Source organism: Acromyrmex echinatior, chromosome 1 (genome assembly GCF_024713525.1).
Source record: "Acromyrmex echinatior isolate Ae372 chromosome 1, ASM2471352v2, whole genome shotgun sequence".
NCBI classification, from domain to species: Eukaryota; Metazoa; Arthropoda; class Insecta; order Hymenoptera; family Formicidae; genus Acromyrmex; species Acromyrmex echinatior.
Window position 1 is genome coordinate 3767042 of NC_141852.1, and position 18457 is coordinate 3785498.

Here is an 18457-nt window from a genome sequence, read left to right on the forward strand (position 1 = left end):
ACCAACAGTCTAACCAACAATTATAAATAGTTCTATTGGATGGTACTTCCGACAGCATTCGTTGACTTTCAGCAGCACTTTTCTTCAAATGGAAGTAAAAAAGCAAAGCTTCCCGCAAATTGCGTTTTGTTGCTATAAAATTCGACATGTTCAATGTTAAAAAAAAATAATGTTTACACTTCGGCAAAATGACACATACTGAAAATTAAAACCATCTGATGGTGCTTTGAACATGAAGCAACAATATGGCCCGATGCGATGTGGCGTTGCAAGCGTTAGTTGCGGCTTGAGTCAGTTATTTTTTCCGGTTTGCCCCCCTCCCCCTCTCTCTCTTTCTCTGATGTCATGGCGTTCTGCGTGTGGATCTTTTTAAAGTCTCAGCGATAGATTTTAGTTAGCGTTCGGTCAGATTAATAATCACTCTATGTTCACTGCGAGATTGACATCGATTACTGCTTATATCATTAGGTAATTGCTCGCGTCGTCAGATAAACGTTTATTGTAGATTTTTGAGTTCTTCATATTCTAATCTAATAATGCGACATCAATATCCAAGCAATTGTAACACATGCAATTACATCTCTATTCTTTCGATTTGTACGTTCCAAATATTCATTTGAATTTATATTAAACCGCCTTATAGCTTGTGAGTCAGAAACAATGAGTAACATTTTCTTGTGAACTTAATGATTTCCTGCCAATTTTCCTTCGCCATTAGTCATCGCCGGCGCGCAGACACGCTTGGCGCCACATTGGACACAGCAGTCACATCTTAAGGCTTAAACACAATAGGCACAGGAAAATAGGCACAGGCAACGAAGCCATCCAATCAGAGTTTTATGTAAGTTCAATATTACATCCCGATATTGTGTTTAAGCCTTTAACCTTTTACAGTGACAGTACTAATTACGCCAACTCTTGAAAATCCTTTAAAATTAATGTACGCTCCCAATATATTAATTAATTAATGAATACTTATCAAATTTATTTATTAATAATGAATTTCTTTTTATACATACAGAATACATTCAATTTCAACAATCTTATATTTAAGATACGTACATGTGCAACAAACAGTAATACATTTCAATAATTCTGATTAATTCCCATTTTATTACTTTTCTGAAATTCCGTTTTCCGAAATTCCGACTGTCATGGAACAACACTCCAAGCCATAAGAAATTGACCAATTACAGTCAAATATGAAGAGAATAATCAACTATGATTCATCTATTTTTTTAAGGCTTAAAAATTTGTTGTAGATCAGGGCTTACATGTTTTTTTAATCGCAATATATTAAATTTACATATGTTATTATATTTTAAACAAACAACAAATAAACGTTAATACTGAATTTTCTCATAAATTCTCATGAACTCTCGTACTATTGATACAGTAATATTTTTTGTTACCTTCTTCGATTTTATTTTTATCAGGAATTTTTTAACTTTAGGCGTGTCAGCTCCGGTCGAGTACACGTATTATTCGAATTTGATTGATAGGACGTAAGGCAATGCCATTTAAGGCTGCCACACACAATTCCGCAGCAGTGATCGACAAGTAAACTTAAATCGATGAGCCAATCAGGATATTGTTTTAGGTTTACATGATCTAACGGAAATGGAAATAATAGTAAACTTATTCATAACCTTACAATAAGGTGAATTTCAACCGATTGAAATTTGCCTTATGGATAAGTTTACTGCTATTTCTATTTCCGTTAGAGTACGTAGATCTAAAGCAGTGTAAGAAATTTACTAGATAACACACAACAGAGATACCAACAGCATTAGGGCTGTGTGGCTCAGTGGCAGAGCGAAAGTCTACCAACTCGGAGGAGAGAACAGGCTTGGGATCGAGACGAGGAGCGCCCTGATATTTCTCTCTGTTGTTGTCAATTGTTTACAGCTCAAAAGTGGGATTAGAGTACCTGCTAACCTCTCAGGATTTTAGAAAAATGTTCTGGAAAAATGTCAGCTGCCCTATAGGGATGCCTATAGGCCTGCCCTATAGGCTGCCCTAGGAATCGGAACCAGTGATAAGAATGCCCGAAGTATGCTCGGAATGATTCGGTAAAAGGAGGGACTGGGACTCGGATACAGAACAAGGACAAAAATAATGAATAGCTCAGATTAAAGAGCCTATAATCAGAGTGGTGCCATACGAGAGATGACGCCATGTTTTAGCGAAATTCTGCGAGAGAGAAATATATGATCTCAGTCTATCCAACAGACTGTCGGTTTTAAGATTAGGTGCAACAGCATTGAACGACATAGATACGTAAAGGTACATTGATAAAAATAAAATTATCGAAATTATTTTAGAAATATATGGTTGGATGTACAATACCGTTTTGTAACAATTCATTAAAAAAAGGATATGTTACGAAAATAATTCCGAAAGACACAGAATGCTGAATGAATTGGTTAAAGAGTATAAATGGCAAATATAAAAATTGGACACAGTCAAACAATTCATGTATGTGAGGTAAAGTAATTTATTCTTTATAATGTATTTAAAATATTAAAATAAAAATATAATATAAAACATATACACAGATTAATTATATAATAATATCTGAAGACACGGTAGTGTCTTGGCACTAAGTATATGTATAGTCATCACATTAGTTACGAATTTAATTCTTTCTCTTTTTGTCGTAATCTTTTCAATTATATATCATTGCATTGTGAGTCTAAATCAAATAATATGATAATTACGATATTTAATATATAATATTTTATGAAATGATATATACATATATAATATTTTTCTGAATTTTTGATTTCTTTTATATTATTACAGATGCATTTTGCTCCTAAAATGGATAATAAACTAGCGCATTTAATAGCGCAAATAATGAGCAAAAAATAACGTTTTGAATAAAGTAATGTGCAATATTACAAAATGTACAATATTGCAATAGTATAAAATAAATGAAATTTTATAATAAATAATATATGTAAAAGTTTTATTATTTTATATACAATATTATACATATTATTATTTTATATACAATATTTATTTATTATCATTTTTTAATTTGTCACAATTTTTGAGCATTTTTTAGCATGAATTCAAAATTTAGAAAATAATGCGTTTAAAAAATTGGAGGGAATGGCTAAAACATGGCGGACTAATCACAAATGATATCCGTATGGCGCCATTCTGATTATAGGCTCTCTAGCTCAGATGAAGAGGCCAAGAAATGCCTAGACAGAGAACACGAGAATTAGTTGATTGCCCGGTAGATGACGGTCAGGCGATGATCTCTGGAAGAAGATCCTGGATATAACGGGAAATGCCATGGGGACATTCCAAGTCGAATGTGTTGTCAGGCGAGTCGAGCTCATTAGAGACGCCAACAATAGTTATGGTCTTGATTTAAGCATTCGAGGACGAATGTGATGTCAGACGGGCCGAACTGTAAGAAATTCACTAGATATATACACAACAGAGATACCAATAGCGTCAGGACTGTGTGACTCAATGACAGAGCGAAAGTCTACCAACTCGAAGGAGAGAACAGGCCTGGGATCGAGACTGGAGCGCTCTGACATTTCTCTCTGTTGTCGTCAATTGTTTACAGTAGTATCCTGATTGATTCATCGACTCAAGTTCACGTCTTAAGGTTACTGTTACAGAAATTTTGTGTGCGGCAGTCCTTAAGGCCCTGGCACACTTTCCGGAACAGTAACCATAAGACGTACATTAAGAATTAACCAATTAGAATTAAGTGTTCAAAAAAATTCTCGACTGTAATTGGCTCATTCTTATTGTGTAATCTTTTTCCGTGAAATGTTTTGAGCATAAATAAGTGGAAGTTTTGACCACAAAATTTTCATCAAAATTACAAAACTCTAACCATTTTTTTCTTATTTGTATATCTTTTGGAAATCTGCAAGAATTAGAATATTATTTTACTTAATCTACAACATGTAAGCATAGAATACAAGTATTTATTGTGTAACTTATTTGTGGTAAGACACTGTTTTGTTATGATTACAACACAAAATGCAATACCGAACTATTTTATGTAAATTATAATAAAATCGCGTTTATATTTATTAATTAATAAAAAATCTTTCTACAAAAATTTATAAAAACGATATGACTATGTGTTGATCTGAAAATTTCGATTGGCTAGGGATGAAGTTGCCATCCATCTCATTTCCTCCTTTTTTTTATTGCTTTCTCTTTCTCTCTCCCCTCTCTATTTAAATGAGCGTTTCAATGTTCTACCTAAACTTTGTCTTTCAAGCATACATAGTGCAGAATAGAAATTTAGAGGGAAATATTACGTGTATTGTCCATTTGGTGAAATGTTGTGTAAGAAATTTCGAAAGATTGGTCTAATTTTTGTGAAAAAATGATAAAGTGAAAAAAGTGAACAAAAGTAACATAGAAAACCGAGCAAGAAAGATTTTTTTTTATTTATCGTATTTTAAACTTCTTTTTGAACATATATGTATATAAATTTCTTTTATATCAGCTTTCTCATAATATTTTCATAGATAGATAATTACATAATATTTCTTCATACAAATATACATCATTTTTAAGTTAATTTAATATTTTTTTCTAATTATTCTATTTTTTTCAAAATAGTGTGCAATATTGAAATCACTGTGCCATGTAATATGCTTGTGATCTCAACAAGCTCGCGCATTTTCACTCGTCGATCAGTCAAGACAATATCGTGGACTTTATCGATGATTTCTGACGTAACAGCCTCAATTGGACGTCCCGAATGAAGTGCATTACATGTGGATGTACGACCACGTTTAAATTCATTCACCCAATTGTATACAGTCGCTATGCAGATACGACTGCTATGCAGATATGCTATGAACATTATCCAACTCGGCTTTGATTTCTTTCGGCATTAAACCTTTCATATGTAGATGTTTGATCACTGCACGAAACTCGTTTTTTTCCATTTTATAAAAATACAAAGGTTGTTCGCTTTAATCGTCTATAGAAATGAAACCACGCGATGAATTTCGCTCAAAATTTGACAGTAATCGGCTGAAAGATGCTACTTGTCAAAAATGATGATAATGTGACTGCGAATGCCCTTTAACAGATTTTCTAAGAACTTATTAATGTCCTCGTATTTACAATTGATTTTTATTAATTTTCATAAAGTTTAAATTATTTCATTACAATAGTAGGTTTACTTACGTTGCAAGCTCTAATATGTTCCTACAATAGCACTTACTCACTTCATCGAATTCATTGGAATGCGATGCGAATAAATCTAGTGAGTTTTGCGAGGAATTTTAACAGAGTGAAAAAAAGGATGAAAAAAGAAAGAAATTTAGGTGGTAACCATGGCAACACCAGGTAATTTATTTATTTCACGCATGCGCACTCCATTTTGGCCAAGCACTAATATCAAAGGTGCCGACAGAGAGTTGTGCTACTGTATATACTGTATCACTGATTTCTTATCTGCTAGTCACATGACTTAAATTTACCGAACAAATCTCTGCATGAATAGCTGTATGGTATCGTATTGGATCGTTTCTTCCAATAAAAAACTGGATGAAGCTGAGAACCGTTTACAATGTAAGCAGAGAGGTTTCTCTCTGGAGTAAATAAAGGGTGTGGTCGAGTTGCCACTACGAATGTTTCAAAGGATTTGATTAATCGGAAGAACGAATTTTACTAATTGACCAATCAAAAAATGCTTCGAAACATTCATAACAGCAATTCGACTGCATCCAAAGAGAATGGATCGTAATTAGTTGGAAATCCATCGAGGCTTTATGAATAATTAAAATGTAATATTTTTAAACTATCTAAAAGATTATATTTTTATTAAGATATTAAATTTTATCGATATAAAAACAATGAATATTTCACAAATATTTAATTTATTAATTTTATTATCGTCAATTATATAAATTTATATAATGTTTATATATTTATTTATATATATATATTATTATATATATATTATATATTATTATATATATATTATTTATGTATATATATATATATATATATATTGGGTCATCTAAAAAGTATCTGCGGTTTTTTGTCACTAGATGTGTGTTGATGGTCATGTATCTAGTGACAAAGTACCGCGGATACTTTTTAGATAACCCAATATATTGTATATATTTATATATATATATATATATACATGGTGTCATAAATATACGGCTCGTTCCGAGCAGGTAGAGTGGACTAAACTGAGTAGAAAAGTCCTCTACTATTTTGTAATGCTCGCAATAATTAACGAAATATTAACGTTTAAAAATAGCCGAATATGCACGTCCTCCCGACCTATTATTGCTGAAAGTACGGCCCACCGAGTGCGCGGACCGCGAGGAACGGGGCTTATCGTCGCGAGCATCTAAGCTCAAAGGGCGCGGCGCGCCTGCTAGGCCATTCCCGCTCCTCGCGGCCCGCGCGCCGTGCGCTCGGTGGGCCGTACCTTTGACAATAGTAAGATTTATATAGAGTGCCTTCTAACAAGTGACAGTGCGACATAGTAATCATCTTTGTTTAACATTGGCAAACAACAAGGATGTAATGATCCATTGTGTCACACCGTGTCATTTGTGTCGCTTGTTGGAAGGCACACATATTTACGTATATTTATATTATTATATATAAATTTATTATCGTAAATACGAATTAGCAAACTTTACAATTTTTCTACTATATATCTCTTGCATTATTTTTACTTTACTAGGATCGATTTTTACAAATTCTTCAACCTTTTCACTTGATATTTTAATAAAATTCATTTTCAGTAATATACTACCAGCTATTAGCTGGCGATATTACGAACAGCTATATAGATATCCAATCTACGAAGGCGAGGGCGAGACTGCACTGTCGTTCGTTTTACTTTACACAGTAATGGCAGTACTGCGAGTAGAGCACCCTGAGTAGGATCTCCGAGATAGTTGCGCAGATGATATACATGCATAAACGAACGAGAAACTGCGCTGCAGTCGTCTTTATACAATAGATATGTGGGGATATGTAGGGAACTACGTTCCCAATACCTCACTAGCAGCGCGCGGAGAAAGCCTAGAGATTTAGTAGATAGGAGTTGCCTACAAGCAGCGCCAGAGAAGTGAGATACGTTACGGCGCTCGTCCTGTACGGATGTATTCACACGTGCTCCAGGAATAAAATTCATTGTTACTTGTTATAAGAAGAGTGGTCGATCTTTACGCCTTCCATCACGTTATACAACGAGCGTGGGCTCGTTTAGAGAATCCGACTCGTCCATCGAGTCGCTCTTACCCCACAGATAGAATAAACGAACACATCCCATGTGTCAATGATACATAAATCATATATGTATGTGTAAATCCTATTGAGTAAAAAAAAAGACGATTTTAGAATTTCATTAGATCCATGAATAACAAAAAAATGTCTTACTCAGTCTGAGCTAAAATTTTAAAAAATTATACAAAATTATACAAAGTGGATAAATATTTATAAAATACATGTCATAAAAGATAATTTATTAAATATGATATAATTACTATAAACATTTTGGACACTTTTATCATTACTTCTCTTAAAATGTAATCATATTTTTTGCAACAATTGAATTACTAATTATTATAAATATACATATATACACATGATCACTTTTAGAGGCAGTTTTGCTAGGCGATAATAAATTTATAATTTTCCAACTTGTCAAATAAAATAGCAAATCCAAATTATTCATTAATCTTATTATAGTGAATTCAAAATCTTCTCTCATCCACACACATTTAAGAACAAGAGATAATATTTTGTATGATATAACTTTTTTGAAAAACTTGAAATAATAACCGAATTAACATTAAAGAAGTCTTAGTTACAAGAAATAATTCCTAAATATATTACTTCTGAAACATCCCTTTAATTATGTGTAGATCGTATTTTTGTCCAAAGTAACATTTCTGAAACAAACAAGATATACACCAAGAATTAAGTTCGAGTTAAAAAGTATTAGAATACGTATTTATATAAAAAATACAAATAATGTATGTTATTATTAAACATACAGGAATCAATAAACTTTCATTTTTGAAAAATTATATATATATGTATATATTTATGTATTATTTGCCATTCGAATCACTCAATTGATAAATAGACGATTTAACTTACTATAAAAGCATTGTCGTTGGATTTTCCATCAAATCCTTAAAAGCGGTTAACCATTGTGCGCCTATTGCACCATCAACTATACGGTGATCGCAACTAGCAGTTACAGACATATATTGGGCAGTGGTAAATCTGCAAAGATTTGGGTATTAATATATGTCATAAACGACACATTAAATTTGTCTAGAAATGTTATAAAATAATTATAATTTTTTACCCTTTCTCATTTTTGGCAGGTATCAGTCTAGCTTCTGTAACACCTGTAGCAAGAATGATAGACTGTGGAGGATTTATTATAGCAGAAAAATTCTTAATTCCGAACATGCCCAGATTGGACACGGTAATTGTTCCTCCTTGAAACTCATGCGGTTTTAATTTTCCTTCTCTTGCTTTCATAGCCAATGCTTTCACATCTTTACTGATTTGAACTATACCTTTTACGTCAGCACCAAACACTATGGGAGTGATTAGACCGCTATCTGTGCTTACTGCTACACTAACGTCCACATTATTATATCTAAAAGAAGATAAGATAATATTCAATATATAAAACAATAAACATATTCAAACATAGTAGAATTAAATACAAATATTCAATACATAAATATAAAAACATAAAAAATAATAAAAATAGTAATCTACATATTACTGTTTATATAATATTATAAAATACTTACTGTCGAATTATATTTCCTAACCAGGCGCTATTACCTTCTGGTACCTTTTTACAAGCCATTGCCATTCCTTTGATGATAATGTCATTTATACTTAATTTGATTTTGTCCTTTTCTAACAATTTATTAAACTGTTCTCGCATCGCCAATACAGGATCCATTTTTATATCTACCGAGAGATAATAATGCGGAATCGTCTGCTTGCTCTCCGACAAACGTTTAGCAATAATTGCACGTATATTTGATATAGGAATATCTATTCCAGTTGGTGCGCCAATGCTAGTTATCACTGGTTGTAATGGCTGTACTACCGCACCTTCCAAATCTTTGGATGTTATAGAGTCATACAATCCTGTTCCCTTTAGGCCCTAATGAATAGTCAAAATATATAAAGAATAAGTTTTATTTCTACAAATTATTCATAAGAATATAATGTGTTAATTCAATATTAATATAAGTTAATAATAAAGAAAAATGTTACAGAAATCAAATTAAAAGAGTGGAAGTAAATAGAGAAGCAAATTGGCTCATACTTGCTTCCATTCTTTTAATTTATAAAGCAATCTTGCAGCACCTGTAAACTAAGTCCTTTTTCAGCCGCTAATTTTTTTGCTAATGGACTGGCATATATTCTTTCTTTGGAAGGTGGCACGATAGAAGGAACTTTTGCCACAGCTGATACAGATGGAGCTACTGGTGTTGTTATAGTTGGCGATGCAGGTGTTATAGTTGTTGGTTTAGGAGGAGGTGCAGCCATTGTATCATCTTTAAAGTCCTTAAATGCAGCTACATTAGACTCATCTTGTACAATAATGCAAACTAGTTTGCCTATAGGTACGTTCTTTGTTCCCGCAGGTACCAAGATCTTGGCTAGATAACCTTCCTCAGGAGTTTCAAATCCCATGGTAGCTTTATCTGTTTCGATCTCTGCTAGCAGATCACCTTCATTTAACTTGTCACCTAATGGACCAAATATAAGAAATTGATCGATGTATTTAACAAATAATTTTCTTTTTAACAATTAAAATCTGTATCTGTTATGTCAATACTGCAAGATGGTCTTACCTTCCTTCTTCTGCCAGCTGATTATTGTTCCTGTTTCCATGGTAGGAGACAATGCTGGAAGCGGGACCTTGATATGATTAGGATAATCAACATAGAACCTGAGCTGTTGTTGCCATGGTGTCGAGATAAAACGCAAAGCACTGTAAAGCTGAAGTCTGAAGTATTGAGAAAATCAATATTGTACCATCATGCATTTTTTTTGTGCATATCGGATAATGATTATATAACTTTTAAAAGAATTATTCTGAGACTAAAACTCAAATATTATGCTTTAAAAGAAGAAGGTCTGGTCGTTCGTGCATTGAAATTGACGTAAAATAACCTATAATAAAGATCGTCTTTGTGTACAATATTTGGAAGACCTGTAAAAGAATTCGAACACGAGGATGATCTCGAATATCCGATATAATACCTTTGTTGATGTTTTCTGTGAAGATACCGAACGACTATGGATTTGGTGCTGGTTCGCACGGAACCACGGAAGATTGCACATATCAATTCGTTACGTATTCTCGACGTGGTTCGTATCATGTCTCAAGATTCACAGTCTGGAACCTTCTTTGTGCTTTTATTTTATTTTAAAGTCCAAAACGAATTTAAAATGAGTACACGCCTAACAAGGCGACAACGACCCAAAACGGTCGATCAACAAATTCGATGTTGCAACTGGTTGCAACGCGAAACCAGTTGACTAGATAACGGACGATGCCGAGGAGTAATACATTCAGGTGCGTTCTAAAACATAAAAAAAAATGTGACTATTGGGTACAGTCAATGCGATGTTGCAAATGCTTTGAAGCGTTTTTTAATTGGTCAGTTTGTAAAATTCTTTCTTCTAATTGGTCCATCAAATACTTCAAAGTATTGTATTTGTAGTGAGACTTTGACCACACCTATGTAACCAAAATTCTATAGTTTACGTCACGTAAGGGCACACAATAAAACAAATATTGGGTCATCTAAAAAGTATCCGCGATTTTTTGTCACTAGATGGTTGACCATCAACACTAACACAAAAAATACTACGCGGATACTTTTTAGATGACCCAATATTAGAAATAGGGTAGCGATCATGTAACTTTTTCCCTAGGGCGGAACGTGAAAAGTGAACATTCTTTGTATGTGTGCGTATTGACCCGCATATAGAACGCGGCAACGCCGGCCGCGCAGCCGAAGTTGGCGCAATAGCCAATCAACGTCTCACTTATGGCTCCAGCACACTGGAGCTGTGGAGCACATGTGGAAATGTGATGCGGTAGCCAATAAGCTTATAGCTCCTAATATATTCATTGGTTACCGCGTCTCATTTTGCCTCGTGGCAAACGTTTCCGCGTGCAGAAGCCAAGATATTGGGTCATCTAAAAAGTATCCGCGATTTTTTGTCACTAAATGTGTATTGATGGTCATATATCTAGTGACAAAGTACCGCGGATACTTTTTAGAAGAGCCAATATATAATTTCCACCGCGCGACAAAAATTTAACTTAATTCAACTTTTGCCGCGCAGTGGAAATGATACATCATTTTTAGAAGTTTTACATGGTGAAGAACACAGAATGTTAATTATAAAAGAGATAGTCGACCTCATTGATTTTAATGAAATTAGGCTCATTCAACGCGTTTTTGCACAAAATGAATGAATGTGGCAAAAAAAAGTGTCGCTCTGCCCTGCGAACCGAGATATTAAGCGTTAAAGTTGACGACTATGGAGATTAGGAAATCTGTTACACCAATAGCACCCGTACTCAAACGTTACTGTCTACATACTCCACTGTCCACATGAGTTATGATTTATTTGGAATATAATTTATTTGGAATAGAATTATGTATAATAGAAACATTGAACAAGTAATGGCTCTTGCACACCAGTGCGATGTGCGACATGCGATATGCGACGCGCGACATCCAAGTTGCCTTCACTCGAGTGCATCTATGTATTATCATTTTATCTTTGTTGTTCACCAAATGTTAAACGAGGATAAATAATACATGAGTGTTCTGGATACGTTTTCGAATACAGTCCAATAAGTATATATCCCTAGGATGTTGCGCGTCACGTATCGCATGTTGCGCATTGCGTTGCAAGAGCTATAACATTCATTTTTTAATTTGATTTTAAATTTTGTGCACTCTATTGTATGAAATAGTGACTAAACACATGCGCAAGAGATCACAGAACATGAAGAAACATATTCATAACGCTACATGTAGTTGATATGATAGATTTCCTAACCTCCATAATCATCAACTTTAACGTTTAATATCTCGGTTGCGACAGTGCGACACTTTTTTTTACCACATTCGTTCATTTGGTATAAAAACGCGTTGAATGAGTCTAATTTCATAAAAATTGGTCGGCTATCTCCTTCATAATAACTCATAAAATTATTGGTTATTCCGCTGCGCGGAAAATGTTACCGCGTCTGTGTACGGGAGCCATATACGTACATACATAAAAATTTTCACTTTTCATGTTTCCGCTCTAGCGAAAAAGTTACACAGGATGCAGTCGAGTTGCTGCTATGAATGCTTTGAAGCATTTTTTGATTGGTAATTAAAGTAAAATTCTTTCTTTCGATTGGTTAATTAAATGCATTCGATATTAAGATTTCGACCTATTAGTTACATCGGAATATGCGGTTTCTGATAGGTTGAAATCTTAATATACATTCTTATTTCTAATATTTCCTTCATTATATACAGGGCCAAAATTATAATAGAGTTTTGATTGTATAAAGCCGGTTCTACATTAGTTGCAAGCCGATCGCAAGTTTGTTGCGACAGCCAATCTGAGCTTGCATTTTGAAATCAACGCTTCATATTGGCTGTCGCAATAAACTTGCGATCAATTTGCAACTAATGCAGAACCGGCTTAAGGAGCTGCGTATAATGAAAAGAACAGAGACAGAGAATAAAAATTTAAACCTATCAGAAATCATGTATTGTGGAATACACAGATTCTGATAGGTTGAAATTTTTATTCTCTGTTCCCTATTCCTTTTATTATGCACCCTAAAATAGTATGTTCGCATTGCACGTTCCTATCACTAGAATATATTGGGTCATCTAAAAAGTATCCGCGGTACTTTGTCACTAGATATATGACCATCAACACACATCTAGTGACAAAAAACCGCGGATACTTTTTAGAAGACTCAATATTTACACAACTTGCATAGCCGTATAAACGTAATTCAAATGTACATGACCGAACGCAACCTCCGGTTCTAAAAATTAGTATTTTATATCGATTATATATTATATATATTTCGCATAAAGAGTTTTGTAGTAATTAAAAAAGTTTGTGAATCATTCTATTAATTATAATTAATGAATCTTTTTTGGACTATGTATGTGACTTGACCGAAATAATCAGCCGGATCTAAATTCAACAATGTTCATGCATGGAATTATTTGTATTTTGTATGAAGAGTTATAAAGTACCATTAAAAACATTTGAGAGTCTACTTTTAATTAAATATTTAATGTCATGCATTTGACCAAAATATATATTGGGATGCACTGAATGCGCACTAGAAACTCTCATCGAAATCTCATCGAGTTGAGATGGCATTGCTCGAGTTTATGGACAGTGCAAATTTTTGAACGCCCATATGTAACACTCGCGACTTAATGGATGCGCTTAGTGGCGTGCCATTTTTAATTTCTCAAATGTTGACATTTTTCGTTTACAGTTTACAGAAATTAATCATTTAAAAGTTATAAAAATCCCTCCAATTTAATTTAAAATAAATAATAGTATTTTGAAAGTATCATTTCAAAGTGGTAAAGAAGATTTTCATCATAAATTGTTGAGTAAGTATGTATTCCGTCAAATCGCATAACCTATAACTTGTGACTATGAAGAAAATTTGTCATGAGCTACTTTCTTCATTATAAAAAAAATCTTCATTGCACGAATAATATGCTACTAATACCCGTATTTATAGTGATTCCTTGAGGAAGGAATGAGGATTCCTTGTTCCTCATGTCATGTTTCATAAACTTTCCTTAATCAAACAAGGAACCTTCTTATTAGCTTCTTTTTCTAGGTAGACTACGCATTTCCTTGAGGAGATGTAGCCTTCATAACCAAGCAAATCTCCAAATTTAATTCGTCACACCGGTCTTTTTACTCTCGATAGCTTTTAATTTAAATCTGACGCATCAATAATTATTTTTGATAGCTTTTTTTTTTCGGAAATAAATACATCTAAAAACATTTTCTCCTTCTTTGTATAATAAGCATTATGGCGAATTCGATTGGAAGCACTGATGCATATTAAAGCCATTGTATACTAATTTGAGTATAAAAATAAAATGCAAATATTTCGAATTATAAAATATATATTTTATCTAACAGTACAATAAAATGTATTGAGTATTTCACAATTTAATCTATTTCTATGTTTATTTATAAATTTATATTTACGTTATTTTGTGTATGTACGGCAGTTTTAATGTGCATCAGTGCGCAATGAGTGCGTCCAATTAAATTCGCTATTAGTTTTATTTTTGTCTATTATTGTTGCAAAATGCTTAATCACGATCTTATTTAATTAAGAATTATTTAATTAAGAATGCCTTTATAACCTTTATTATTCATAATTTACGATATTAGATATATTGCATGTATTATTGTATTATGACATGCTACCTTCAGTTAGGTTAGGCAATATAATAGTTATTGTAGGTAAAATACCTACAATATTCCTTCCTTCGAGGAAGCAGACTTGAGATCTATCTTTATGAAACAAGGAAGCCTTGGAAAATCGAGGAATTCTTCAGAGGCTTCTCTAGAGGCTCCTTCTATCTTTAAAATAAGAAAGCACTATGAATACAGGTGATAGTCCTTCCTTATTTAATATTTTGCAACAATGGATAAAAATGAAACTAATAGCGAATTTGATTGGACGCACTCACTGCGCACTGATGCACATTAAAACTGTCGTATATACATAAAATAACGTAAATATATGTTTATAAACATGGAAATCGATTAAATTATAATAGAAATATTCAATATATTTTATTGTACTGTTAGGTAAAATATGTATTTCATAATTCGAAATATTTGCATTTTATTTTTATACTCAAATCAGTGTACAACGGCTTTAATATGCATCAATGCTTCCAATCGGATTCGTCATAATATTATACGAAGAAGGAGAAAATACTTTTGACACAGTTTATTTCCGAAAAAAAGCTATCGAAAATAATTATCGATGCGACAGATCTAAATTAAAAGCTATCGAAAATAAAAAAATCAGTGTGATGAATTAAATTTGATAGTTTGATTGATTATGAAGATTGCACCTCTTCCTCAAGGAAATTTGTAACTTTCCTTGAGAAAAGGAAGCTAATAAGACTCCTTGTTTGGTCAAGGAAAGTTTATGAAACATGAAATAAGGATCAAGGAATCCTCATTCCTCAAGGAAGGACTATGAATACGGGTAAATATACTTATTACTATAGTTTCTAGAATAGAATCTGATCGCTTCTGAAGCGATTGCTGATTGATTCTGCCATTAACAGTCAACTGACGCTATCGTTAACTAGCGACAGCCAATGGCAAGATAATCCTGGAAGAAAGTGCAGCTCTCACTAGTTAACGATAGCGATAATTGTCGATAAAATGTTTAGAGAGTAACAGTATAGATTAGTACATACATTATACAGATATATCATTACAGATGCTTGCAAGACGTAGGGTGCATTCGTTTATACAGTGGTTAGCGCAGAGAGTATCATTTAATCCTTGTTTAATACTCGATGAACAACAAGGATAATATTTCTACGCTAACCGCTGCATAACCGCGTAAATGAATACAGGGATATTGACACACTGTCAGACATATTTTTTCTCGCTTGTACAAATCTATTCTACTCTGTCTTTCATCTTGGATCATTTAAATAGTTTGAATTCAACTCTATTGTCGCGTATAATGACTCCTGCACACACAACGCGGCAACGTTTGCCGCACATTGGAAATTTGTGCAATAGCCAATTAACTCATTTCTCTCATTTGTTTGGAAGTAATAGATATATAAATAATTTCCACCGCAGTAAAAGTTGAACTCAATCCAACTTTTGCTGCACGGCAGAAGTAATACATCAATATTTTAGTATTTACATCAATTCTAGAAGTTTTGCAAGGTGAAACTTAAAAACAGAATTATTGTTTAGTGCGGATAATTTCTGCCGCGCGGCAAACTTTTCCGCGTTCTGTATACAGGAGCCATAACAGCAAACAGTCATTTAAATTGCACGACAAACACGGCGATACATTTTCGGTTTTGATTGTTAATGGCGGACGGGCATGCATGCGAATGTAGTGTCCAGACTCTGTATAGGGACTCTAAAATAGGGTAAAATACATTGCGGAAAACGACTGCGGAATAGAGAATGCGTCATAGAAACAACCAATCAACGTTATTCTGCATTATTCCGAATAGCGCTAATTGGTTGTTTCAATGACGCATTCTCTATTCCGCAATCCTTTTCCGCACCATGTGATTTCATCCTAACCCTAGGTTTCCAGCATGGGAAAATATTACACATACAGGAAAAATCTTATTTAGAATACATTCAGTTCTCAAGAAATTCGAAATTTTGTTTTAATTCTGGCATTTATATATTGCCGAGATTGCAATTTTCACCGAGATTAAATGAGAAACAATAATATAAAAGATTTTAATGCTACCAAAAAGAAACCTGAGAGAGGACATGACAGCCCAAAACCTGTAACCACAAAATGCTTATGGCGTTGCAAGCGTTAGTTGCGGCGCTCAGGTCAGTTCTTTTTTCCGGTTTTCCTCTCTCTCTCTCTCTCTCTCTGGTGCCATGGCGTTCTGCGTGCGGATCTTTTGTAAGCCTTAGTGATAGATTTTAAGTTAGTGCTTGGTAAGATTAATCATCCCTTTATGTTCATTGCGAGATCGACGTCGGTTATTGCTCATGTCATTAGATAATTGCTCGCGTCGTCAGATAAATGCTTATATTGTAGATTTTCTTAGTTTCTCGTATTCTAATAATGCGATACCGATATCCGAGTCATCATACGCACGCAATCACTTTTGTAATCTGTACGTTCTAAACAATCATTTAAGTTTGTATTAAACCGCTTTATGTATATGAATCAGAATCAATGAGTAACATTTATTTGCAAACTTAATAATTTCCCGCCAATGGTCCTTCGCCGCTAGTCATCGCCGGCGCCTAGACACGCTCGGTGCCACATTGGGTACAGCAGCCACAACGTAGCCACATGCTGCCGCGCACTACTGTCCTCTGACAAGTGGATGTAAACTACATAGTAACGTCCACTTTTCTTAGGGTACATCGTCCATTTTTCAAGGCTGAACATAATAAATCGATATTCATATAAGGCCACTTTCGCCAAGCTCCGGTTAACTTAACAGGTCTAATACTTTGCAGGATTCCAACTGAAGCTGATGTCGGAGAAAAAATGCAAAGAGAGAGAAGTTATAAATATAGATTTGTAATACTAACTTATGTAGCAAAGTTTTTCTCTGATAGCTGTTTGTTAATAACCTAATTTTGTGTTCAATATAGTATGTAAAATTAGTTAATTATAATTAGTGAAATATGTTTAATTCTTAATTTTCTAATGGTTTAATTCTTTATTCTAATGGTTGTATTGACAATTTTTTAAGTGCCATTTCTTCTAGATCTTGCATTACAATGTCGGCGATTATCGGCGATAACGGTAAATCCATTGGAATACCGAATACTTGTTTATAAGTTCTGTTATTAAAAGCAAAAAAAGTTGAATCTAAAATAAATCTAACTGTAATAATGAATTCGTTTTTTGAGATGTTCTCCGAAATGTAAACCCATCTCCTATCGATGCTATTTAATACTAGCTCAATAGGAATATATTATATAATATATTATATAATAATATTAGTAAAAAGAGATTAGCTCACTTTATTTTTCAATCATTTTCCCCAGAGGGACAATTCCCCTCTGGGGTAATACAGACAAGAAGCGGCTAAGCCGCGCGCTAAATATGTATATATACAGGGTGGGCCATCTATTGGTACGTTTTTGAATTTCGTCGTATGGCAACACCGAACGAGCTACAGACCCGAAATTTTGACAGTTTATTAGTCATACCGTCCGCGGCACGAAACAACATGTTTTCTCTTGAAGAGCGTTTTGAAATTTTAAAAACTTATTTTCAAAGTCAGTGCTGTGTCGCCGAAACTGTACGAATTTTGAAAAGAAATATGGGTCGTGATAGAGCACCCACCGAAGGAGCTATACGCAAATTGGTGAGGAAAGTTCGTGAGAAAGGGATGTTAGTGGATGACAGAAGTGGTCCCAGAGCTCGGACAGTGCGCACACCCGAGAATATTGAGGCTGTGGCCCAAAGTGTGAGACAATTCCAGCTTTGAAAAACAATATTACGACTGTTTTGAGTGAAATTGGCGCCGAGGTAGTCCAAAATGTCATTAATAATTGGGGTGACCGAATGGCATACTGTAAGGCCAGTAGAGGGAGCCACATGAACGAAATCGTTTTTCATTCTTGACGCGGATACTTTTAGCTTCACAACAAAAAA

At 33.9% G+C, this 18457-nt stretch overlaps 1 protein-coding gene and 1 long non-coding RNA gene across 5 annotated transcripts; one reads left to right on the forward strand and one right to left on the reverse strand.

Annotated features, from left to right (window-relative positions):
• Positions 1 to 5: 5 nt before the first annotated feature.
• Positions 6 to 7180, forward strand: LOC147910848 (uncharacterized). 3 transcript variants are annotated; one of them, XR_015546508.1, is made up of 3 exons: positions 6 to 2487; positions 2806 to 6456; positions 6768 to 7180. It is a non-coding gene; the product is annotated as an uncharacterized LOC147910848 (long non-coding RNA). The 3 variants fall into 3 exon arrangements; XR_015546510.1 differs by having other exon boundaries at positions 2806 to 6314; positions 6462 to 7180; XR_015546504.1 differs by having other exon boundaries at positions 2806 to 7180.
• Positions 7181 to 7476: 296 nt separating this feature from the next.
• Positions 7477 to 10613, reverse strand: muc (dihydrolipoamide S-acetyltransferase muc). Of its 2 annotated transcripts, XM_011059648.2 has the most exons (7): positions 10282 to 10611; positions 9870 to 10024; positions 9379 to 9764; positions 8808 to 9172; positions 8348 to 8647; positions 8134 to 8262; positions 7477 to 7922 (listed from the first exon to the last, which is right to left on the reverse strand). In XM_011059648.2, coding segments are annotated over exons 1-7 (1455 nt in total). In that variant the 5' UTR covers positions 10401 to 10611; the 3' UTR covers positions 7477 to 7921. The 2 variants fall into 2 exon arrangements, with proteins under 2 accessions (XP_011057950.1, XP_087266816.1); XM_087410690.1 differs by lacking the exon at positions 7477 to 7922 and having other exon boundaries at positions 8133 to 8262; positions 10282 to 10613.
• Between the last annotated feature and the right edge of the window lie 7844 nt (positions 10614 to 18457).

Excerpts from the sequence above, each read along its gene's own strand:
- muc (XM_011059648.2), bottom strand. The coding sequence starts at position 10,400 with ATGATACGAACCACGTCGAGAATACGTAACGAATTGATATGTGCAATC. Across the intron at positions 9,765-9,869 it reads CAGCTGGCAGAAGAAGGAAG|GTGACAAGTTAAATGAAGGT; the intron begins GTAAGACCATCT and ends TTGGTCCATTAG. Across the intron at positions 8,648-8,807 it reads TTAGGAAATATAATTCGACA|ATATAATAATGTGGACGTTA; the intron begins GTAAGTATTTTA and ends ATCTTCTTTTAG.